Source organism: Macaca mulatta, chromosome 1 (assembly GCF_049350105.2).
Source record: "Macaca mulatta isolate MMU2019108-1 chromosome 1, T2T-MMU8v2.0, whole genome shotgun sequence".
NCBI lineage: Eukaryota > Metazoa > Chordata > Mammalia > Primates > Cercopithecidae > Macaca > Macaca mulatta.
This window is the reverse complement of record NC_133406.1, coordinates 237,524,458-237,549,037: the sequence shown is the minus strand read 5'-3', so window position 1 is coordinate 237,549,037 and position 24,580 is coordinate 237,524,458. Positions and strand designations below refer to the sequence as shown.

Genomic DNA, 24,580 nt, shown 5'->3' with positions numbered 1-24,580 from the left:
TGGAAGGGAGTGGGGGCCTCCTAGGTGCTTCACCAGCAAACTGTGCCATGGTGATGGGTGCCTCCGTGACCTGGGCTGGGGGCCAGGGCTGGTCAACACCTGCGTGCCTTTAGGCTTCCCTGGGAAAAGGGGCTGTCCAGCCCTGCCCTCAGTATGCGCCACCTCCTCGGGGCCCACTCACCTTGATCTTGGTAGGCCCCCTGTGAATCCAGGGTGAGCCCGGGTTAACACTCCCCTGCTGTGCAAATTCAGAAGACTGCTTTACCTCTCTGAGCCCCTTCCTCTTCTACAAAGATCAGGAAGCCATAGCCTTCCTCGTGGGCATGTTCTGGGATTTAGATGCATTAATGTGGGCCAAGTACCCAGTGCGGAGCCCAGCCTGCCTGGCCCTTGGCCCTCCACCTCACCATGGAGGCCTCTTGTCCTGGGTAGCCTCCTTCTCTGTGTGAGGAGAGCCAGACAGGTCCTAGCAGATGGGGGAAGCTGGGGGGCGCAGGCCCGATGGAGCCCACTGCGGGGCCCCACACTTGGGTCAGCAGGGAAGACCCCCACATACTCCTCCGAGCAGACACGAAGAGGGAGACCCCGTGGGGACCCTGTGGGGACCCATGCACGCAGGAAGCCGTCCTCCCTGCAAACTGTTCCTCCTCCACGCCCCATGCCCCCATCGTCCGTTTCTTGCCTGCATCCAAAAGCCTCTGCCCGAGTGAAATCCCTCAGCCTGGTCCTCAAAGGGCCACAGCAGAGTCCCCCCAGGCCCTCCCAAACCCGGGGCTCCTCCATCTCTGGGGCGCTCATTTGCCCCCTGCTAACACCTTTGGCATGCTGCCTCACTCCCAGCCCCATCACCTCCTGGGCTCCCACCCCTCACTCCCAGCCCCCATCACCTCCTGGGCCCCCGCCCGCACTCCGGGACCCCCCCCCACACTCCGGGACCCCCCCGCACTCCGGGACCCCCACACACACTCCGGGACCCCCCCCGCACTCCGGGACCCCCCCCCGCACTCCGGGACCCCCCCCGCACTCCGGGACCCCCCCGCACTCCGGGACCCCCCCACACACTCCGGGAACCCCCCCGCACTCCGGGACCCCCCCCGCACTCCGGGACCCCCCCCACTCCGGGACCCCCCCGCACTCCAGGACCCCCCCGCACTCCGGGACCCCCCCGCACTCCGGGACCCCCCCCGCACTCCGGGACCCCCCCCGGACTCTGGGACCCCCGCACTCTGGGACCCCTGCCGCAAGAGGACCTCAGCTCCCAGACTGGAGGTCTTTCCTCTTCCTCGTGCTGATGTTGCCGTGGAAGGCAGGGTGGGTCCTATCCATTGTCTCTGCCCCAGAGTAGCAAATTCTGGACTAAACTCTGTTTCTGTATTTTTTAAATGTCTCCAAGGCACCCTCCATGGGGCAGTATAGACCAAAGGTGCTCAATACCGCTTATGAAATGAGGACACGAAGGGGTGTGGAGCCTGCTCTTGGGGGCCAGGGAGAGGAGGAGCAGTGCTCGTTCAATCTTCCCCACAGGAAGGGAGATGCACGCGGGGCCAGCCTCACCCGGGCGGCGTGTCCGGGCCAAGGGGCAGCGCTCACAGGCGGGGCTGCCAGCGAACAGAGTGTTCTTGGAACATCAGAAACAGAGCAGGCCATGCCCAGATTTCGAACCTTCGAGGCCTCACTGGCCAGGCGGTGGCAGCCCTGCAGGTTGAGAGAAGATCACTGGGCATGCACTGAAGTCTGCTGGCCCCCGCGGTAGTTCTTGTGGCCAGAGCAAAGCAGAAGGCCCCATCACACCAGGTCGGCGGAGATGCTGCCTGCCTGGAGCTCGGGTCCTGTGGGGCTGGGGGCAAAGATGCTGCATCCTAGTGCTGTCCCCTGCTCGGGGCCCTGGAAGCGGAGCGGCCTGGCTTCTCTCGTTGGCCAAAACAAAGAGGGTTTGGAAGGTAGGGCTTAGGGGCCGTCCCCTCGTGTCGCACAGCCCCGTGGGGTTCTCAGGAGGAACCCAGGCCACCCCTGATGACAGGGCCCAACGCGGGAGACTTGGGAAGGCTTTGGTGGTTGGGGTGGGGGGATGTAGAGGGCAGGAGTGAGGGAGGTGGCGGCTGGGAGTGTAAACAGCGGCGTAGAGACCTCTGTGCATTTCGGGACGGGCTCTCCAGAGCTCAGGTCCTTTTCTGTGCCGTACTTGACTATGTAAATATTTTTCTTAGGAGTAAAGAGAGAGCCTCCATTCATTGGATAGATCTCACTTGAAGGAACTGAGAAGTATCTGTTTAGGCATAAAAGCTAAAAACAGTGTCCAAGGAGCTTTAAAAAAAAATCATTTCTGTAGCTCAAACACGGCCAAGCTGATTTTTTTTAATGCAAAAAATAAATAAATATTACCCGACTCCCGGTTGAGAGCTCAAGGGTTTGTGTCAACACCAGTGCAGTCTTTGCTCTGGGAGCCAGAGCCGGGGCGGCCGGTGACTAACCGCCTTTCACGGTTCTTGCGGGAGCTGCCAACGGGAAGCCACCCAGCTCCGCTGGAGCCCACACGGCCAGAGGGAGCTTGGCCACGGAGAGAGGCCTGGCCGGGGTTCAGGTGCAAGTCCTGGGTGGAAGGGCCTGGCGTGTGGCTTCTTCCTGCTGAGGCATCCACCCGGAGGCCTCTGTCCCACCGGCGCACACTCTGGGAGTCAGGAGGCCCACATTTGAGTGCGGGCACCGCCCTGAGCAGCTCCTCATCAACTGCCCAGTCACCTCAACTCTGCAGCCCCTGTTTCCCGTCTACACAGCAGGGGCATTGCTGGTTCCTGCTTCCCACATGTGGTTGTGAGGAGGAGGTCTGCATCCTCGGTGCCTGAGACAGGCCCCCCACATGCGGCAGGGCCCCAGAAGATGACCGGCTGCTGTGATGATTGGCCTCAGCATTGCCATCACCTTGAGGCAACATTTACACCAGGGAAATTGGCAGCACCCAGGGCTTCCATTTGGAAAAGAAAATGAAGAATGAGATTTGTTCTTTAAAAACTCCATCTCTCAGAAAAGGAGGGTGTGTGGGTGGCTCTCCAAGAGTTAGAGATGATCCTGAGATGTGGAGGCTCAGTGTGGCCTGGTCATCAGCTTCCAGCCCTGCCAGGGGCACTGTTTAGTTGGCTGTAAAACCCTCCTGAACATGTAGGCTGCAGGGAAGCTGAAGCTGCTGGCCACCAAGACCTCTGCTCAGGCTGTGTCTCCTGCAGAACCCTGAGCCCCTCGACCCCACAACCTCCCAGCAGTGAGCAGAGCGAGGTTTGCAGCCTAGATGGGATGTGGGGGTTGTGGAGGGCTCCATCAGCCCTGCCATTTGAACACCCTTGGGTGCCCTGCACAGACAACCCTGACCCCCCGACTCCACCCATAGGGGCTTCTTCAAGGAGAGGAGGCCTTGGAATCAGCTTTTAGTAGGTTCTAGACTCAGACCCACATCTTTGGGTCCAATGAAGCTACTTCAGAAATGGGCAAGAAAGAAAAGTAGGTTAGAACCAGGCACAGTGGCTCACGCCTGTCGTTCCAGCACTTTGGGAGGCCGAGGCAGGAGAATTGCTTGAGTCCAGGAGTCAGAAATCAGCCTGGGCAACACAGTGAGACCCTGTCTTTACAAAAAATACAAAAAATTAGCCAGACATGGTGGAGCATGCCTCTAATCCCAGCTACTTGGGAGGCAGAGGTGGGAAGATCACCTGAGCCCAGGAGGTCAAGGTTGCAGTGAACTGATGGAGCCACTGCACTCTAGCCTGCGGGTGTGGGGTGGGGAGAGAGAGAGAGAAGAAAGGAAAGAAGAAAGAAAGAAAAGGAAGGAAGGAAGGAAGGTAGGTTGGTTTAGAGCCGACTGGGCATGGTGGCTCACATCTATAATCCCAGAACTTTGGGAGGATTGTTGGAGTCCAGGAGTCCCAGCCTGGGCAACAGAGTGAGACCCCATCTCTACAAAAAATAAAACAAATTAGCCAGGATGGTGGTGTGCCTGTTGTCCCAGCTGCTCAGGAGGCTGAGTTGAGAGGATCGCTTGAGCTCAGGAGGCTGAGGCTGCAGTGAGCCATGATTGCACCCCTGCACTCCAGCCTGGGCGAGACACCCTGTTTCAAAAAAAAAAAAAAGAAGAAGAAGAAGAAAAAAGAAAAGAGAAGTCGGTTAGAGAGAGGAGGTTTGCTCTCAATGCCAAGAGCAAGGGGTGCATTAACTGGAGTGTTGGGGGCCCTCATGGGCCTCAGCCTCCGCCGCGCCAGGCTCCGTTCACCTCCCGCCGGTTTGGAAGCAGCTCCGTGGCCGGGGCTCACTCTGGACTTCCTCCTTTGTTAGGTTCTCAGATACTTTAATAACAGATACTTTTGACGGGAGAGAAACCTTCTGGGATCCATTTGTGACACCGAACAGCAAGCTGAGCCCCCCTGGGGCCGCGCCAGAACTCCAGAGCCGTAAGCGCCTCTGCGTACGTGGCCTCTTTGCTGGCTTTTTGGAGAACAGAGGGTATTTATTTTAAGAATCAAAAAAGAGGTTCTGACCAACCCCACTTAGCTAAATCCTGGCACTGGCACCCGCGAGAGAAGCTAAATGCCAGGGGTCAGACCTCGCTTTTTTGGCTAAAACGCTTAATCAAACACACCTAATACTTCTGCCGGGGTGCGGAGAGGTGGAGAGCGCGGTGGCCATTGCCAGCAATCCAGGGGCCAGCGGTGCGTGTGCTGAGGGCCCAGCTAGCAAAATAAAGAGGGTTTTCAGCAGAACGGCGGCTCAGGCAAGGGAGGGGGCCGGGGCTGAGGAAGCCGGGGAGCGCGTCCGGCCGTTTTTCCACCTGAGCTCAGCAGCGAGTGAAGAGGCAGAGTGAATGGTCTTCATACCTGCCAAGGTGGGCTGTGAGATGGGGCAGGCAGTTCCGGAACGCGGCTCAGGCCCCAGTGCCCCTCCTGCAGGAGGCTGCTTCTTTCTCTGTTGCCATCGGGCGCCGGCTTCCTCTTCAGAGGGTCCAGGGCAGCTGGGGAGGGCTCGACATCTGTGCGGCTCTTCCGTGGCTCCACACTGGGCTCCGCTGTGACCACAGTCCTCAGCAGCCCACACCCTCGGCCCGAAGGGGGCCCAGGCCTTGCGCTCAGAGGATCCAGAGAGACAGCCGGGAGCCCAGCAGCTATAGCACCTGCCCCCACCACCACCCCAGGCTGGCCAGGTCCCACCTCCTGATGCCACCCCATATGACCGGGCCCTCCTGGTCGGTGCGTCGCATGCAACGCCTTCAACTATTGGGGTCAGTGTTGGAGGTCCGTCCCTGCGTCCCCACCTGATGACAAGCTCCAGGGAGCAGGAGTGCTGGCCAAGCCCACGCACAGACCCTGTCAGACTCTGCCAGAAAGGCAAAAATGGCCTCCACATGGCGTGACAGGTGGGTTTACGGGGGCGTTCCATCCCACCCGGCCACTCGGAGGGCAGGGAGGCAGGAAGATCAGGCCACCAAAAGTGCAAGTGAAAATGCAGCTGGCCACAGCAGGAACGGAGCACACCCAACAGAGAGCAGCGTGGACAGAGGGAGGGTGAGGGCAGCCCCCACCTGAAAGCTTTGCATCTGAGGCCACAGCAGGCCCAGGGTGGCATCGGTGGGTGGATGGAGGGCTCTAGCCCCCTCTGAATGTGAGGATGCGGTGTTAACAAGGGCTCCTGGACTGACCTGGCCGGGGAATGATGGTGGGGGTGTCACTTGCGTTGGGAATGGCTTGAAAGGGCTGTGGCATGCACTTTCCCACTGGGAACAGGAGGGAGCCTCCAGGAAAATGCCCAACCCCCACCAAATGCTCCTAGACCAGCGCCAGGCCCCTGTGGGCTCTGGGCAGGTGTGTGGGTTTGTGAGCAGGCACTGGCAGGGCAGGGTGGGGAGGGCAGGGCCCTCTCGCTGGTGGTGTCTGCGCAGGTGCCTGTGACTTGGCTGCAAATGCCAGAGAGACACAACCAGCATCTCACTCCTCGATGCGCCTCATGAAGCAGGCAGGACTGCGGAGGCCCTGGTTCCGGTTTCAGCCCAGCCTTTAACTGGCAACGAGATCCACAGCTTCTCTGCTCGGGGCGGCTCACTATGGCGGGATCTGTCCTTCTACTCTCAAGAGCTCCAGGGCCACCAGTGGGATGGGCGTCCCTTTCACCAGACCTGGGACGGCCACACGGTCCTCCAGCATCCAGAGCGAGGACAGATTCCACATGAGCACTGCCTTGAGCTCTGCCTCCAGGGGGGCATCGTGGGGGCTGCTGGCACAGAGGAGCCAGCGCTGAGTCAATGCCTACTGAGTGCTGTTACAATTCCGTCAGAATTACAACTGGATTCCATGACGCAGAATATGGGCTTGAGGGGTACTGGCAGCCTTGTGGTTAGGAAGGCCTGACCCCACGACCCGAGCTGAGTATTCAAGTCATCAATACGTCTCAAGCTCTGCCTCCAGCCTCAGCCCCGCGGGCAGGTCACACCCCTCCTAAGGCTTTCTCCTCTTCCAAACGCAGCCCATCTAGGTGCTTGAATCTAGCAGCCGTCACTGCCATTCACATTAGCACAGGGTGACCCGGAAGGCGATCAGGCTGGGCCCCGCTGTGGCTGGGAACGCCAGCTTGTCAATTGCGCCTTGGCAGGCACGCTGTGCTCCGTCCTTATGATGTATAAAGTCATCATGTAATATTGAGGGGAGGGGAAGGAAAACCTTTGGCTTGAGCATCATTTCTCCTTTTATTTTTCAAGTATCAGTTTCAATCTTGGTTCTATTCTTATGGAAACAATGTTGCGGTTTCCGTATACTCATCCGTGCGCGGCCACTTTGGGTCCAGAAGGGAAAAATCCAATTTCTAGAGCTCGTTTGTCAGTTTGCTTAGCACAGACAGCACTCTGGGACGGGTCACTGAGACGCCGCCCCTCTGGAGTGCAGCCTGGTGGCTTTTAAGAGGAGACACCTGGCAAAATGCTCTCCAGAGCCAAAGAACGTTCCAGCTAGAGCAACCCTGGAGGAAGAACAAGTTGACTGCTGGCCCACTCCAGCCTCCCTGTCTCAGCCTCTGTCACACGTGGGTGAGGGGGCGGGAGCTCCTGTGAGGCCCACAGCGAACTGCTGGGGGGTCCTCAGTGGCCATCCTGGGCCCCTGCATGACACTAGGCACAGCGGCTTTTCTGCCTTAGCTTGATTTCCTTTGAGAAGTTTCCTCCAAAAACCATAGGGGACATCCCCCTCCCAGGGATATGGATGGGAGTGAAGAGCCAGTTAAAACGCTTACACCTCTGATTCGACAAAAAGGAGGAAGCAGAGAAATGGCATGAGCTCCCTCTCTCTCCAGCACCCACCAAGCCGTCCTTCTGCAGGGCGCTGGCCAACCTCTGCCCCTCGCTCTGGCCGCCCGCCTCTGTCTCCTGGTACCGCTGGGCAGAGTTTAGCTCCCCCCAACCTCCACCTCTCGAGCTGGACTGTAAGCCCCCCGAGGGCAGGGACCGCACCTTGCTGTCCCTCACCCATCCAGGGCCAAGCACAACATAGGCCAAGTTATGTCTATATACACACGGTGTGATTTGTCCATGGAACTCGGAGGAAATAAAAATAGAGTCTGTTCAGCATCCAGGGTGTCCGTGCGCTCTGCCCAGATGCTTCTCATAAATAATACGAATGGCTCACCTTGAGATGCCTTGACCTGGGTGCCCACCCAACCACTAAAGGGCCAGAGTGAGCGACACACTGTGTCTCCATCCCTGGAGTGTGGTGTTTCCAGGGAGGTGAAGTCCCTGGGGGCTGCTTGGGGTCCTCGGTGATTGGGGAGCCTCTGCTGGAAGAAGGGGTACCTGCGATCAATGGAGTCTTCATTTCCTGCTGTGGAGAAGCCGCTGGGTCCCACCCTGTGACTTTTGGGGACAGTGGATCTGTCCCCACCATTTAGAACCCAGTGTAGCTTGAGAACGACGTTTTTTCAGAAACTAACAACCCCTCTCAAAATTGTTTTACAGCAAATACTGACGGATGCGGAAGTGTCACCCCAGGAAGGCTGCATCAAAAAGGTAGGAGAGCTCGCCCCGCGCCGTCTCGGCTCCCCAGAGTTCTCGGAGCTCCTGGCGGGGCGACCGCCATCCCAGCTGTCCCTGAGTTAACAAGCGTGCAGTCGGAATGTTGCTGGTGGGCCCTGAGCAATGTGTTATCCATGGACTGACGTGTGCACAGGACAGTGGCTTTGCTGTCATTAGCAGGGATGCGTCTTTTTATTGTGTGGGGAGGTGGGGATAATGTCGCCGTAGGGTCACAGGTACAGGGCCATCCGCCACTCTCCTAACTCCCAAGAGCGGAGGAGAGCCCTGTACCTGTGGGAAAGCTTCAGGCCACGCAGACAGGAAAATTAAATAAACGCAGGTTGTGTTTATTTAACTGTCTTCACTGGATACTCTCATGAAAAGAATACGGGGAAAAATTGGCTGCAGATTCAACAAAGCCTTTTGCTGCACTCGTAGCTTCCAAAGAAGCATGGCTTTAAATAAGCAAACCACGAGGCGAAAGATAAAGGGTCCACGTGGCATTATCCACAGCTTTGCTGACTGGTGGTGGGTAACGGCTGGTGGACAAACATTAGCTCTAACAGATTCAGAGGGAGAACGATATGCAGAGAAACACACAGGCCCTGGGGAGACACACACAGTCACACGTGTCGCTGGGTGTGCACACTGCAGTCTAGACGGCCAGGAGGAGGAACGGCCTGGAAAGCAGCTCCAAAACCTAGAACCCATTCAGCAGCCAGAACTCGGCTTCCAGGGGCTATGCATTGTCTGCACGCACACACAGACGTCCACAGACACAGGCACCCTCACACATGGTGGCCGATCTCCTATTTGCTTGGGTTTTCTAGTAAAATTAAAGTAACAGTCTCTCGCTTGGCATCTTTGCTTTAAAGCAAGATAAAATTTAGAGAGTCACATTTACACATCTCCACCCAGACAGCATCGCGGGGGACAGGGGGCACCGTGGGGGCTGCTGGCACAGAGGAGCCAGCGCTGAGTCAGTGCCTACCGAGTGCTGTTACAATTCTGTAAGAATTACAACTGGTTTCCGTGACGCAGAATATGGGCTTGAGGGGTACTGGCGGCCTTGTGGTTAGGAAGGCCTGACCCCACGACCTGAGCTGAGTATTTAAGTCATCGATATGCCCTTTTTCTCCCAAAGTCAAAGGAAAGCGCTGTGCTAGTTCCACCAAACTCCCAGTCTCTCAGCTGAGGCATTTGTGTGGAGCTGCCTATGAGGGACGGGGACCCACCATCTGGGCAGAGCTAAGCACAGGGGACCTGACCCTTCTCTCCAGGTTCAACCCCAGAGACATTGATTTTAGAGAAACCATGGCAATGGAGACTTCTTCTGAGCCCGCAGTGACCCACTGAAGGGCCTCTGGAAACCGGGCGAACTGGTTCCCATGTCCCTCCCCATCACTCGTGTGGCTGTGTCTGGCCTGCTGGGGTCCTTCTGTCTGAGGACAAGGTGTTAGTTCTCAGTCCCCGCCATCCACAGGATGCCTGAGGTCTTCCTGCACCCATGTTTGACTGCGCCATGGAGCAAATTCCAGGGCTGGTCTTTTCTACTTTCCCTCTTTCTTCTTTCCTGCCTCTTTAAATGATTTCACATTTTCTTAAAGGACGTAGAGGAGCAGGAAACAGTAAGCAGCGCTGCTGATTTCCGAGAACTGCAATATTTCCACTTCATGCAGAAAGTGACCTGCAGTTAGTGCAAATCCCTCAAGCTCTCGAGTGAGCCTGAAAGTGTTGAGTTTTCCACCCCATGCGTCCCTGGACCCTCTGACGTTTTCAAGACGCCCTCCTTGGCCGCGCCTCTCCTAAATGCATCGTGGAGGTGGCCTGGCAGGAGGTTAGAAGGGGATCAGTTTATACTGGGAGGGATTGCTTGGTCTAGGAACAGGGGTCAAGGCAGAAGGTTAAAAGGTCAAGTCTAGATTTAAAGGGCACGGAGGAGGCAAGTGCTGGCTGCTTCTGAACCAGAGTGAAATAGGACAGAAGGAGGGCGAAGTGGGCACCACCTTCTGTGTCTCTGGGCCACAGTGGGGTTTGCCTTTTTGTCTCATATATGGGGCCATCAGGTCTTGCCCAATGTGGCCCAAGGTCATTCTTGAGAGCGGCTCCCGGGGTGGGTATGAGGTGCTGTCCAGCCAGGGGCCGACTTCCAAGTGCCCAGGGCAACAGGCATCCCTCTGACGCAGGCCCTTGGAAAGCTGGTTGAGAGCCTTGGGTTGGGCTGAGGAGTTCCAGCTTCCGCCATCCCACAGAATCAGAGCAGACCCGATGCACGAGACCCCCCACAACACCACTGCAGCTGCAGGGAGCTCAGTGCAGGGTACGAGAGCCAGCATCAAGGGCGTTGGTGGGCGGTCCTGTCTAAGCAGGCCCCCTGACCCCAGCCCAGGGCTCCTCCCTGCCGCTGTCCTGCAAGCCCAGTCCGAGGGGCTGGGGGCTGCCTGGAGGAGGCGTCCTCACCCAAGTCCTTAGGCGCAGCTCCACCAGAGGGGGAGGCTGCCACACAGCACTGCCTGAGCCATCAACTCACAGTTTTTTCAGCCTCTACACTAAACACCGTCAGGTCTGGGAGATTCGAGTGTTCGCCAAGGCCACGCTGGTGGGAGAATCAGATCCCTAACCCCAGGGCTCTGACTGGACCCGTTCAGTTACATTTCCAGGCACTCTCGGGGGCCCAGGGGAGTTGGGGCTGAGAGACTGAGAGATGTGAGCTAAAATCCAAAGGCAAAGGTTTCAGACTCGGGGGCCAGGAAGACCAGGACAGACAGCCCTCGAGAGGCATCAGTCCAGACAGAGGCCCCACCCTGCAAACAGAGGCGCCACTTAGAGCTATCGGTATAGGTGCAATGTGTGGATTGCTACGGTAACTGTGCACACTGTGGTGCTGTTTTCAGGATGAATTCAGTGCAATCCTTACTTATAGGACGAGGACTCTGGTTTCAAGGTTTTGTAGTTTGCGTCACCCAAAGGCGCACTTGGGAGCATTAAAAACCTCATAGGGCCGGGCGCGGTGGCTCAAGCCTGTAATCCCAGCACTTTGGGAGGCCGAGGCGGGCGGATCACAAGGTCAGCAGATCGAGACCACAGTGAAACCCCGTCTCTACTAAAAAAAAAAAAAATACAAAAAATTAGCCGGGCGCGGTGGCGGGCGCCTGTAGTCCCAGCTACTCAGGAGGCTGAGGCAGGAGAATGGCGGGAACCCGGGAGGCGGAGCTTGCAGTGAGCCGAGATCGCGCCACTGCACTCCAGCCTGGGCAACAGCGTGAGACTCCGTCTCAAAAAAAAAAAAAAAAAAAAAAAAAAAAAAAAAAAAAACCTCATAGGGGAACATCACGGTGTGGCGGGGGGGAGGGGGAGCACTGTGTGACCTGTGGGTGCGCAACTCCTGTCTCTGACTTCAGTTCATCCACTGCTGAGAGGATTAAACTTCCTGCTCTTTATCTGCCTCAGTGAAATGTGACGAAGTTAATTAATTCAATCAGCAGCTTGGCACATGAGCTACAGAAAAGGTGATATTTTGTGAGGAAGCCACGGTTAGGAATTTTAAGTATCAGAGAGCGAGGTTTCCGAAGGGGCCGGATGCAGGATGACTCTACTCAGAATGTACAGGCGAGGGTGGCCGGGTCGGGGGATGTATGGAGGCCTGGGATTCGAACCCAGGACTGTGGCGCGGGGCGGGGCTCCTGTGGGAGCTACAGAGGTGCCTCCCGTCAGCCCCGCCCCCGCCCCCAGGAGGGCGGAGCCACCAGCAACCGCAGAGGAGGGTCCTCCTTCATCCCTCCTGTGCCCCTTCAGCCTCGCCCTGGCCTCCCGTGTCCCCTCTGTCTCCCACCCGGGCTTCTGCGCCTTCGTTCACTCCGCAGCTCGTGCGCCCGCGCAGCCCAGAGCTTTGGCCCCGTCCCCGCGCCCGCTCTGGTGCGCCCTGGGCGCGCGTCACCGGCGCTTCCCAAAAGTCACATTGACTGTGGGTCGGGCTGCGTCGCGCCTTTCCTGGCCGCGGTGCGGGGACCTCTGGGACCGTTCCCTCCAGCGGACTCTCTATTTAGTCTCTGTTTACTTAGAGGGAAAGCCCGGGGGCTCCTGGAGAGCAAACATCTGCGGGAGATAATCTAGCGAGTTGTCCATCCATCACTCGGGGCGCGCGGCTCCCTGGAGAGCCCGCCAGAGCCGGTAATAAAAAGGCCGGGCGAAGAGGCTTTGGGGACGAATCAAGAGCCGTGTTAAGGGCTCGCTGAAAATGGATGGAAGACATTATTAAGGCTCAATGGCCATCTTATCAAAATCCAATAGGATAGACATTTGGCAAAAGGCTTAAATTTATTCTTTGACTTTCTGGAGGGCTTGAATTTATCCGTTAACAAGAGTGTAGTCCACCCGGGAGATGCTATCAGCTGAAAGAATTTTGATTCAATCTCTGGCGATATGAAAGGGGAAACATGGCCCGGCAGCCTTTCCCTTTGTCCACTTTATCGTGTTTTCCTTCCCCCTCTTGAAAAGGAAAGACGTGTTAATACAGAACGGGAAAACACACACAAAAGGAAGTGACCTTTTCTCTTATTTTTATTTTCTCTTCCCCTCCGCTTCTTTATCCCCCTCCTCCCAAAAATAAATACATCGTGAATTCGCATGGGACGGCTAGGCCTGAGGACCTGAAAAAAACCCTTCAGAAGCTTCGGAAAAATGCGTCCACCCCAGCCAGCCCCCAGGGCGAGGGGCGGGAGTGCAGAGGCTTAGAGGAGGGTCAAAAATAAATCGAGCTAATAAAGTCATTCCGCTGGAAGAGGGGCCGGTGATGGGTCCATAAATCTCTCCCGGTTATTATTATTACATACAAAATGCTACAGGTCATAAAAGTCATCTGATAGCCCAGCCTCTCATTGTCCAAACAGGGTGATTGATTGATAATGATGATAATTTGTGAAATGATTATTTGGATGTTAGAACCATGGCCTGTCCCACTGGGCTGTGGTGCGGGCATTTTCTATAGCTCGGCCCGAGCAAAATGCCTCCGGTAACGAGGAATCCAGAGGTTTTCTGTGCCCGTCCCGTGGGGACTGGGGGCTAATGAAGGATGACTCCTGATCCCAGGAAGATGGGAGCGAGACAGACAGGCAACTGCTAAGTGTCTTTTGTGCAGCAGTTACTGGAGGAGGCCACACACCCTGAGGTCTAAACGCGGCTGGGACCTTGCTGGGACTCCGGGCAGTTTGCGAGCGGGATAACACCGAGTTCCTGGCCATGCCGGGCTTTGAGCCCAGCACAGCACCACGCAGCCAGAGACTGCTGTTCGGTGTCCAGGCCTGTGGCTTACTGTATTCTGTTTGTATTGTTTTCCTCCTCAAGGAGGCTGGAGGGATGGGGAGGAAAGGAGTGGGGGGCGGGGGTAGGGAGGGGAGGGGATAGGGTTGGAGAGATGCAGGGACCCTGAAAAACAGAGCTGCAGAAGGAGGTGCTGCTGTGCATGCGTCGGGCTCAGCTGGTGCATATGGGAACTAGAAGGCTCTATGGTGTGTACCGGATCTAGAAGGCTTTTTGCGGCCTCCCTAAGCTTGGTTTTGCTGAGGTCTATGCCAGCGAGGTGAGTGAGGTTCAGACTGCCTTTCCCCCTGTTCCCTTAGCAGCCAGCCAGCAACACAGATCCCGCCAGAGTGCTGTCACTAAACTGCATTTACCTACCCATGCGCTTTATTACCAAAAAAGAAAAAAAAAATGCACACCCAAGTCCCTAACCCTAAGAACCCTGCTATCCAAATTATTAATTTGCATGTGGGATCAGTTATGTCTTTATGAAATCCAAGTGTGTTTAGCTGCCCCGGAGACAGCCCTGAGTTGATTTTGATAATCTCAGCCTGAATAGACTTACTTCGTTGCAGTAAGCCGCGGACAAAAGGCTGGACAGTGGCTGAAAGCCCTTTGACGACATGTCTCTCTTTCCATTGTCCCGGGGTTGCTGATAAAAGAACTGGGAGTCCATTAATTCAGTGAATGAACATATAGTAAAGTCAGTCCCCTCTTGAGAACAATAATGTTGAGGTCAGCTACGGTTACCATGGAAACTAAGTATTCCTAAGAAGTTTGCATCCTTGATTTTGCTGAATCAAAGGCTGCAGGCGGAGAGGTGTAAGGCGGCCCAGGCAGCAGAAAGTCAGAAAGCACCGCCCGCGCCATCCCCTTCCCAAGGCAGCGCTGGGCCATGGCCCTGGGGACCCTCAGCTGCCCCGGGGACCAGTCCAGGTGCCTGGCTTCCGCCCTCTCTGCCTTCTCTCCCGCCTCCCCCGACCCCACTCCCAGGATCCTGTTTTCACAACTGTTGCGGCTTGTCTGGAGAGGCTGCTCTGCTCCCGAGGCTCCAGTCCGCAGGGCAGAAATCAGGCCCGAGGGAGGGGCCGCAGCCACAGCTCCCGTGGCCTCCAAGGTGGCAGCCGGCCCTGGGTGGACTCCGACCTCTCGCCACCTCGCCACACCTGAACTTGCCCCCTGGGGTAGGGCGGTCCCACAGGGGCCCCTTCACAGGCTGATAAGGGTGATTAATGGCCCGTTTAGCGTGGCCCAAGGTGAGTTATGGGCAGCTCCAGGCTGGGTGACGACTTTATCAACGTAACCTTTTTGCCGCCTCCCCTCCCCCCGTTCTAAATTGAGTTGATTCCACTTACCCCACCCCCACCTCAACCAAAGGATCCCTTGAATCAGCGGAAACCGTCAGATTCGGCTGGGAGGGGTGTAGCTAATTACCGTCCTGCGCAGTGGCTTATTACCTGCTGTGGTGGTGCCGTGGTCTCCGCCCTGCGTGTCTGAGGTGGCTTCCTTTCTGCTCTGCAAGGCCCCAGGGCCTGAGGGTGCCGGGGGCTCAGGGCAGCCTGGGGAGGGCCGTTGTTCACACAGATCCAGCCCAAGTCCAAGAGTGTGTGGGCGGACATGAGAATTTAACTTGTCCTTTTTCTGCGTGACTGAAAGAAGAGCCTGGGTTTCTTTCTCACCCTGAAGCATCCCGGGGAAGCTTCTGAAAGGCCTACGAGGGTACAGCCTGGCATAAAGGCCCCGCAGAAGTGGGGCTGGTGTGGACGGAGCCTGGAAGGCAGGGCAGGGAGCTGTGTCCCCCATCTCGGGGTCCCTGGCTCGGCATGAGAACAGGTGGCTCTGGGGACCCTGCTGTCATCAGGAATGACCTCTATCGTGCTAAGCCTTTATGCTGAAACTTAAATTCCAGTAGCAGACAAAACATCACAAATTTTAGGACACACTGAGACGTTGCCTTAACCCCAAGTTAAACAGAGGGGTCTTACCTTGGAGACCCAGAGGAGCCAGACCAAGCCAGGGCCCCTTCCCCGCCCACCCCTGCCCTTTGGACCTGGTTCTGCCCGGGACAGTGCGGCCCTCAGCCTTGAGCTCCAGGCCTTGCCGTTTGGTTTCCTCCTTTGCAATGGGAGATAATGAGTCTCACATGCTGCGTGGTTTGGGGTGAACTGGAGTGAGAGCGTGTCAGTCAGGCACAGCTCTGGGCACCCGGGGTGAGGTGGGGTGAGAGCACGGCAGTGAGGCACAGCTCTGGGCACCCGGGGTGAACTGGGGTGAGAGCATGTCAGTCAGGCACAGCTCTGGGCACCCGGGGTGAACTGGGGTGAGAGCATGTCAGTCAGGCACAGCTCTGGGCACCCGGCATCTGAGAACCCATGTCCAGGGCTTGGCTGCTCTTTACTGGGTGTGGGAACGAGGGGACCAGTCGGGGTAGCGGGAACCCAGTGACCAGGGTAGGGGGCCCCTGGGCAGACACCTGCCTCTGAAGTGGCACCATGGCCCCTGCAGGGGTCAGGGTACACGGGTACTGCCCTGGAACCAGCACCCTTTCTCCACAACCGAACCGACGCCACAGGGTGCCCAGGGCAGCCCCTCCATCGTGGCCACCCAAGCAGCTCCCGCAGCAGGGCGCACGGGGAGACCCTGCAGGCGGGACACCTCTCGCAGGCGCCTGGTTCTGAAGCAGGATTTATTGGCTACATTACCAGCTTTATAGGAGCCAGATGGTGGTGTCAATAAACCCCGTCCGTAATCTTCAGGTGGGTGCAATATTGAGTTAATTAAATTGTGCCGCACTATTAGGAGAGAAAAATAGATCAGCTCTGAGCCCCGCTTAGCCTCTTCTGCTTTAAACATGAACACACACCTCAGCAAAGTCTGCGGTAATTGGTTTGGGCGGGGAGTTCTCTCTTCCACACAGCCACACCGCCTCCCTCCTGAGACACCTGCCAAACCTTGTTACCACCATTCTCATCACCTGGGCTTCTGTGCGCTAGCGAGCCGGGGGGCGGGTTCCCCTCCAGGGTAAAAGAGGGCAGCTCTCCTGGGTGCTGGGACTACTTGGGTCCCTTCCTGAGGCCCAGCTCCTCACTGTCCGTGATGTCATACTGTGCCACCCCTCTTCCCGAACCCTGTCTCCCCCTAGGTGAGGTACCCAATGGCCTGAGCACACTTCCCTCTCATGGTGCAGGTTGAGTGCTCCCGGCTACGAGGGCTGGGCTCTGAAGTACTGCCATGCCCAGTGGTGTCCCTGTGCGGGCACTAGGGGCTGGGCTCTGCAGCTGCTCCTCTGCATAGCGGTGTCCAGGCTGGGCCCCAGGCGGGCCCTGAATCCCTCAAATAGAGGGAGGATCTTCCCGGGCTTCTTGGGGTCCAGTCTTGCTCTAGAGGCCAGAAGAAGGCTCTGGGGAGAGTAAGGGCCTCATGTGACCAGTGGTGGCTGCGGTGGGGGTCCGTGAGGCCTATCTCGCTGGTGGAAATTTTCCGCAGGAGGTGGGCCCCTCATGGAAGGTGGTATCTCCCCACCTTATCTAAGAAGCCACCTGCTGTTAGAGAAAGCACCTGCCCTGGGGGTGGGGCTGGTGGGCAGCAGGGTGGGGCAGCCAGGCCCCGGGAGAAGGTTGCAGATCCACAAGCATCCCAGGCTTGTGCTCCATGAGCCTACTTCTCTGGTGGGGGCACTGGCTTCCTGGGGCCGACTGTGATCCCACAGGTGTGTGGACCGTGAGGGTCCCAGCTGGGGCCACTGAGCAGCAGTGCCAAGCCTCCCCCTCCTGCCTCACTGCCACTGCAGGTTCCAGGCTGGCCATGAGACGGTGTGTGTTCAGCCTTGTGCTGAGGGGGTGGGGGCGGGAAGGAGGGTCATGCAGGAAAGAAGGAAAAAGGCAGGGTGTGTGCTCGTGGAGATGCAACATTCCCCCTCCCTGGTTCCAACACCGGGCTGTCCTCTACCATACACCAGCCTCATGTGCAGGGACCCCTCCAGCCTGCTCGCTGCTGCTGTGCATGTCACCATCGCTTACAGAATGCTCGCCAGGCGCCACACGCTCCACAGCCTCCACGATTCTCCTGAATGTATCTCCACACTAGCCATCCAGGTAGTATCACCCCCACCAGGCCACGTCAGAAAATAATGCACGACACTCTTAATCGCAGGAGACAGTTTCCAAACGCCAGCCTGCAGACCTCACAGTGGGGTCCTGAGGGTCGCGTGCAGCACATGGCCTCCCAGACGGCTCTCAGCACGAAGTCAGGGCTGCCCCCGACTCTTCAGGAGCCCAGCCCAGGATGGCACTGAGCTGTCAACACAGTTGGGCTCAGAGAGAGGCAGGACGGACAGGGTGGAGTTCTGGGAGGTGCAGTGTTCATCTGTGGCCACAGTGGCATGGGGAGGGGGCGGGAGACACAAGCCATCCCCCAACTCGGTGGCTCGAAACCACACATGGTGCCTCTCCGTATCGCATTCGACTTAGCTGCTGTGGACACGCAGCAGGGCTTGGTCCACACTGGCGGTTGGGCCCAGTTTGTCCTGACTGCCTGCCCTCCTTGGACGCTGGAGCTATCTGGGGGCATGAAATATTCCTGGTGGCAGCAGAAGAGGACGGCAGACACACGTAGTCCTCATCCTCCTTACGCCTTGGCTCAGAACAAGCCCATCGTGACTTGTGTCCGAAGCCAATACCACAGCCACACCGACACCCGAAGCCAATACCACGGCCACACCGACACCCGAAGCCAATACCACGGCCTCACCAACACCCGAAGCCAATACCACGGCCACACCGACACCCGAAGCCAACCCCACGGCCACACCGACACCCGAAGCCAACCCCGGGGCCACACCAACAGCACAGGGGTGGAATGAGCCCGCCTCTCAGGGGAGGGACATGGTTACATGGCAGAGAGCAGGTATGTGGCACAGTGACAGCGCCTCACCTGGGAGCGGGACTGGAGAACAGCTCAGGCTGCCCCTTGCTTTCGCTGATGCTGAGTAACTGGTAGTGAGGTTAACCAGGAGGGAAGAGGAGAGGAGACATCAGGATAAGAGAAGATAAACCGGCTTGACCCAACCAGTCTGAGAAGGCTGCATGCTCCATGCCTCCAACCCCACGGCACTCGGGACAAAGCAACGCTGTAGAAGAACCAAAACCATCAGGGGCTGCTCCGGGCTGGGGGGCAGGACGAGTGGGCAGGGCAGGGGCAGGGCTCTGTGTGACACTCCCAGGGCGGGTCCAGGCGCCATTCTACATTCACACGTGACCATGACCCCTGAGGTCCACTGTGGACGTCCGTTAATAATAACGGGCTGATACTCGTTCATCCATTGTAACAAGAGTATCACACCAACGTAGGTGTGCGTCAAGGGGGAATTGCGGGGAGACGGAGAGAGTGAGTCGAAGGGAGCAATGTACTGTCCATCCTGTTTTCCTGTGCGCCTGACATTGCTCTAAAAAATAAAGTCTTCGTTAAAAAAGAGTTTTCTAGAAGATGCATGTTGTATGCAAACAACGTGCGCGTGCATAAAGACATATGTGTCTGAAAAGCCCGGTTGGAAATAGTTTTAAATGATAATATCCCTTATTGGTGAGATAATGATTTTTTTTAAATGAACACCGATAGGGGGTGTTTTACTTGTTAATATGTGAAGTGAAGCACGTAGGGCTGTGCCGCCTGCAGCACACACTCAGGAAGTGGTAAAGGCAGTCCGTGAACACTGGCAGCACCTGGCAGGCCGTGGAAGGCTCTTCTAGTTGGCTGGATTCTAAAATCCTCGTGGCCCAGGGTTGTGGGTCATCCCTTCATGTGTGTGGGTGCCATTGGCACAGCTGGCCCCAGTTTCTGGCTCTCTGCCTTCCAGGAATGAGGTAGGATGAGACTTTCTGCCCACCTGGGGTTGGGTGGAGCATCGGGCCGGTGAGTATGAGGGTAGGCACTGCCGCTCTAGGCCGGGCACCAGCTGCTGGTGTGGTCCCTCCGGAGTTCTTTGCTCTCCAACCCTGCAACCAGAGAGTCCCAGAGAGCTCCTCAAGTCTTTACCACAAGCAGAGCTGCCCTGCCAAGTCACACTGGGCTTGGGAAAAAAATAAAAGTCACACGTTTATTTAGGAAAAATAAGACTTTGTTATTTGGTTAAGACAGAGTTTTAGAGGCTGTTTGTTACGTTGGCATAACCTTGCTCGCCCTGACTGATCTGCTCAGCGAGTTCCTTGTGTCTGATTCAGTTCTACATTTTCAAAACGTCCCTCATTCATTCATTCACTCACTCATTCATTCAACAAATATGCCTGCCTTGGGGTCTTGTAGGCTGGCGTTTGAAGACCCTTCTCCATTTAATAGTGTTGCCGGGATACAACCAACCACACATTGAAACCCAGAGTCAGAGGGCTAATTCACTGTGATGCCATTTTCTATAAGAGACTTGAGCATCCTTGGATTTGGGCACCTGCAGCGGGAGGAGGTGAGTGGGAACCAGCGTCCCCACACATGCGAGGGCTGGCTATGTCTAGGAAGCACCTACTGTGGGTGGGGAGCTGTCCTGGGTGCTGGAGACATGAGGTTAGATTCCACCAAGCTCATCAGACTCCTCCTGGAGTCTGAATTCTTCTGGGACTTCAGTTCCCTGCAACAAGGACCTCTTAGGCCTTTGCTTTTGGTGCCCCAGGTCCCTGGGGGCCTTCCGCTGTGAGGGTCCAAATCAGATCATCACAGACCTTGGAGGGTGGGAAAGGCAAGCGTCTACTGTCATGCTGTGGTGGGCTTGGCTGCGTCCCTGTACTTCGCAGATTCCGAGGGGTCACTTTCTCGGGGCTATTCCTCTTCTCATTTGTTATCTACGGGGGGAGATTGTGAGGATAACAAATTGAGTTTGGCCAGCAAGAGTGGGATTCTTAATGTAACAGATTCCGTGCGAGTGTACCAATTTCTTATTTAGTAATATTTCCCTCTTTGAATAATACCCTCTTTCAGCGCTGGCCTCTTTTTATGCTAACGGGATTCATTACTCCACCTGACACCCGCTTCCATCAGCCAGGGCTGCATTGGGAAACTGTTTCTTCTTGCCCAGTTAACAAGATGTTTCTCCAGTATAGTGTTGATGAATTAAGTAATAAAAAGCAAGACGTATTATTTTATGTTGGAACCTCGCCTCTGTTATTTCTGAGCAATGGCCAAGACTCAGATTATTAGCCACAGAAATGTTTGAATTGCCTGGGATGGAAAATTATCACATAAAAAGAGTCTGGTCTGGTGTTCATCACGGATCAGCTGAGAGGAAGTGGAGATATTCAGAGACAAAAAGCATCCACTGTAGCCGGCTCACACACACCGGGTTAGAGGGGAAGGGGCGAGCGCGCGGCGGTGTCTGCTGGGGAACGGGCTCCCTGCTCGAGCCAGGCCAGAGCTTCCTTCTTGCCTCCCAAACCTGAGGCTCTGGGTTACCAAGGCCCCGAAAGGGCAGATAATTATCGGAAGAGAATCTGAAGCCTGGGCACCCCAGAGAGCTGCAAAAATAAAATGAGGAGGAGGACTTTTGAATAGATTTCCTCCCTTTGTATTTCTGTTTTGGACGAGAAATGCAGAGGCGGGAGCAAAAGGGAACTGGCAAGGTGGAGAAAGCAGCAAATTAGACCGGAAGGAAGGCCTGGATTCGTGGGCACCCTGGGTCGGGGGAGGAGGTCCAGGGACGAGCAGCACCTCTGTCCCGTGTCTGCTCACGCACAGCCCTTCTGCAGGTCACACCAGCCTGAGGGGAGGCCCAAGTCACCCTCAGTTTACCCACGAGGAGGGTCCAGGCAGGCGCCGGAAGCAGAAGGCCCCGGGGATTCCTTCCAGGGGCTGCAGCTGGGGCTGGCGAGACATCTCTGGGCCTCGTTCACCACGATGATTGTGCCTGGGCATGGCAGCACCCTCCCTGTGCGAAGTCTGGCCACGGTGGGCTCAGGTCTGGGTGGTAGAGGCTGCCCTGCGGCTCTCCAAGGGATGATCTTAGGGCACAGCCAGTGAGTGCTGGGGCCACACAGCGGCCCTGTGAGGCAGCTGCCTTTCTTTCCCTCCACATAATCGTGAGAAAACTGCATTCAAGCAGGTAAACTCACCACCCAAGGCCACATAGGCAGTAAGTGGCAAATCAGGCCCCCCAAGAAAGCCCTGAAACCCAGACCAACTAGTGAACAGGAGGCTGGAGCAAGAGGGGACCCAGTGAAGTGTTTTGCAGTGCAGCCCACAGCGCCGCATGCTCTGGGCTGTCCAGATTTCTGAGGTTGGAAACGGTGTGGTCCCCACAACCAGCCCCAAGCGAGGGATTTCTGCACGAGCCGCCTCCACGGGCCTGGGATGCGCCTCCCCGCTCCATGGTGGGACCGTGTCCTGGGCCTGGGTTATGCCTCCCCTCTCCGTGGTCAGGCCTGGTCCCAGCTGTCGGTCCCTCGTTAGCGCAGCAGGTGCCGTCTGCATGTCCCTCATCCAGGCTTCCTTACAGGGTGCCCAGGATCTTCCATTACTAAGTTGTGGCCCTCAAACTCTCCCCATAGTATCCCCTAAGCCCCCTGCCCTTCTTTGGGCCCCTGGTTTTCCAGCGTCATACACCCTTCACACCTCCCCACACAACTCCAGGGAAGACTTGCATCTCCCTTGCAGTGTACCCCTCAGGGAACCCCTTCTGAAACCCCACTCTCAAAGAGAAACTCTTGCTCTTCAAACAGCTTTGGTTGTGTGAACCCAAGCAAGTACCCAAGCCCTGGCCCAGCAGGGAACACTTCCTGATTGTCTGGATTTCTGTGGTTCTGGGGGCCAGGCCCCAAGCACAGCTCCACAGGCCTTTGGGGTTTTACTCAGCTCTAACCCCACAGGCTGCCTCTCTGCTAAGCCTCTTCTGAGCTGCTCCAGAGTCCCCATGAAGGTCTGTCCACAAGCACTTTCTGTGGACTTGGGAGACTTAGTGGTGAAAAGAACTTCCTGGAAGGCAAAGGGCCTGTAAGAAAACTTCTTTATGCTACTGACACCTTAATTTCTCCATCTGTAAAGTGGAAATAATAACTTTTGCTTCAGAGTTATGGTGGTGACTAGACAAGTTGTGGGGTGTAAAGTAAACTTAAAATAGCACCTGGCACATGCCTGAGACTCATAGTGAGATCAAGATTTGTGTGATGATGGTGGTGATGAAGTTGATAATGAAGATGAAGATGATGGTGACCGTGGTGGTAGTGATGATGTTAGTGATGAAGGCAATGATGATCGTAGCTTTGATTATGATGATGTTGATGATGATGATAATAGTGATGGTGGTGATGACGGTGATGGTGATGGTGGTGATGATGGAGATGGTAATGATGATGGTGATGATGGTGATGGTGATGATAGTGATGGTGATGATGGTGGTGGTGGTGGTGGTGATGATGGTCATGGTGGTGATGGTGGTGGTGGTGGTGATGATAGTGGTGGTGATGATGGTAATGATGTGATGATGGTGATGGTGATGATAGTGATGGTGATGATGGTGATGGTGATGATGATGATGGTGGTGGTGGTGATGATGGTGATGGTCTGATGATGGTGATGGTCATGATGGCGATGATGGTGATGGTGGTGATGATGATGGTGGTGATGGTGATGATGGTGATGGTGATGTGGTGATGATGATGATGGTGATGGTGGTGATGGCGATAATGATAGTGGTGCTGATGATGATGGTGATGGTGATGATGTGATGGGGTTGGTGGTGATGGTGGTGATGATGTTGATGATGTGATAATGATGGTGATGGTGATGATGGTGATGGTGGTGGTGATCATGGTGATAGTGGTGATGGCGGTGATGGTGATGGTGGTGATAATGATAGTGGTGGTGATGGTGATAATGGTGATGGTGGCGATGATGATGGTGATGGTTGTGATGATAGTGATGATGTTGGTGATGGTGGTGATTCAGATGATGAGGAGGAGGATCATTTAGGTGATGAGGGAGATGATGACAATGATAGTGATGATGATGTTGATACTGCTGATGATGACAATGATGATGATGAGCCTCAAGGTCCCATCTAGACACAGTCATTACATGGGAGAACTAAAGAGCCCAGGAGAGGGCAGACATCAAGGGACCGGGAGACCCCAGGAGCTTCAGTGCTGGCTCCATCATCAATCAGCATGACCTGGGGCAAGTCACTTAACCTGTTAGGGCCTTGCTTTCTGACTTGGCAACAGAGGGTAGATGCTCTGTACCCCACTCAACTTCCTGGGGTGGGGAGGACCCCAGGAGATAAGGCATAGAACAGGGCTCAGGAGAGTACTTCACAAACATGAGGCATTAACAAGAAAAAAAAAAAAAAAACAGGAAGAGGCGGAAAGAAAACTCTTGAATGTCCCTCACACCCTGGTCCTCTTAGGTGACCTCTCACACAGAGAAGCGGGCCTTGGGGAGTGAATAAGAAATACAGGACTTCCTGTGAGATAGCAAGTGAATTGTGAGCCGCGAATTACTTTTTTCCTTTGAAAAATGATGTAGTCGGGTCAAAATATTTTTGCATTTCAAACACTTGAGTTCCTTTGTCCTTGGGGCGAGATGACTTGGTTTCCATGCAGCCTCACAATGCATGGAAACATCTTTTAACTGCCAGACGGGGTTTGATAAGCCCACCAATTCATAGCGTGAGTTTGGAGAGCTGGAGACGGGGTGAGAAAGCCGAGGCCTTTGCAAAGTCTATTTACACAGTGGCGAGAGTCCCTTTCACCCTCTCCAGCAAACAGGCCCTGGAGCGCAGGCACTGAACCCAGGGGGGCCGGGTAGATGACCTGTACACACGGCATTGCCCACCAGCCCACCCACACACACACCAGACCCACCTAACTGGGTTCGCGGGGGAGACCTGCCCAGACACCCCTGGAGCCAGACTCTCAGGAACCTCCTCCACTCCTCCTGTGGCAGCCCAGCCTGCCTCCTGAAAGAGGCTGGAAGAACTGGCGTTCCGCCTGCCCCACCCTCCATCCTGGTCCCCACCCTCCATCCTGGCTCCTTTCAGAAACGTGCCCCGGGGACCAGGTTTGCTCAGTTGATGGGGGGTCTGGCCTGCAGCCTGCTCAACTCCTGGTCCCATGGGCCATGAGGCAATAGGAGGAGAAAGAAAAGAGCTGCCATCCTACCCCCAACCCTGTCTGCTTTCCTTCTCTAAGCCATCTGCTCTGCTGCCCTTGGAACTGAATGGAAGCTTCCAGTACAGGGCACTTTCAGAGGGAAGGACTGAAAACCCAGTCTGCTTGT

General features: G+C 56.1%; 1 protein-coding gene across 8 annotated transcripts in view; it reads left to right on the top strand.

Annotated features, from left to right (window-relative positions):
- Nucleotides 1-24,580, top strand: part of PRDM16 (PR/SET domain 16) — a 365,577-nt gene that overhangs the window by 166,230 nt on the left and 174,767 nt on the right. For all 8 annotated transcript variants that reach the window (XM_077978756.1, XM_077978731.1, XM_077978741.1 and 5 more), the window contains exon 3: nucleotides 7,976-8,026. In XM_077978756.1, the coding sequence (XP_077834882.1) occupies nucleotides 7,976-8,026 (51 nt within the window). The remainder of the gene's footprint in view (nucleotides 1-7,975; nucleotides 8,027-24,580) is intronic.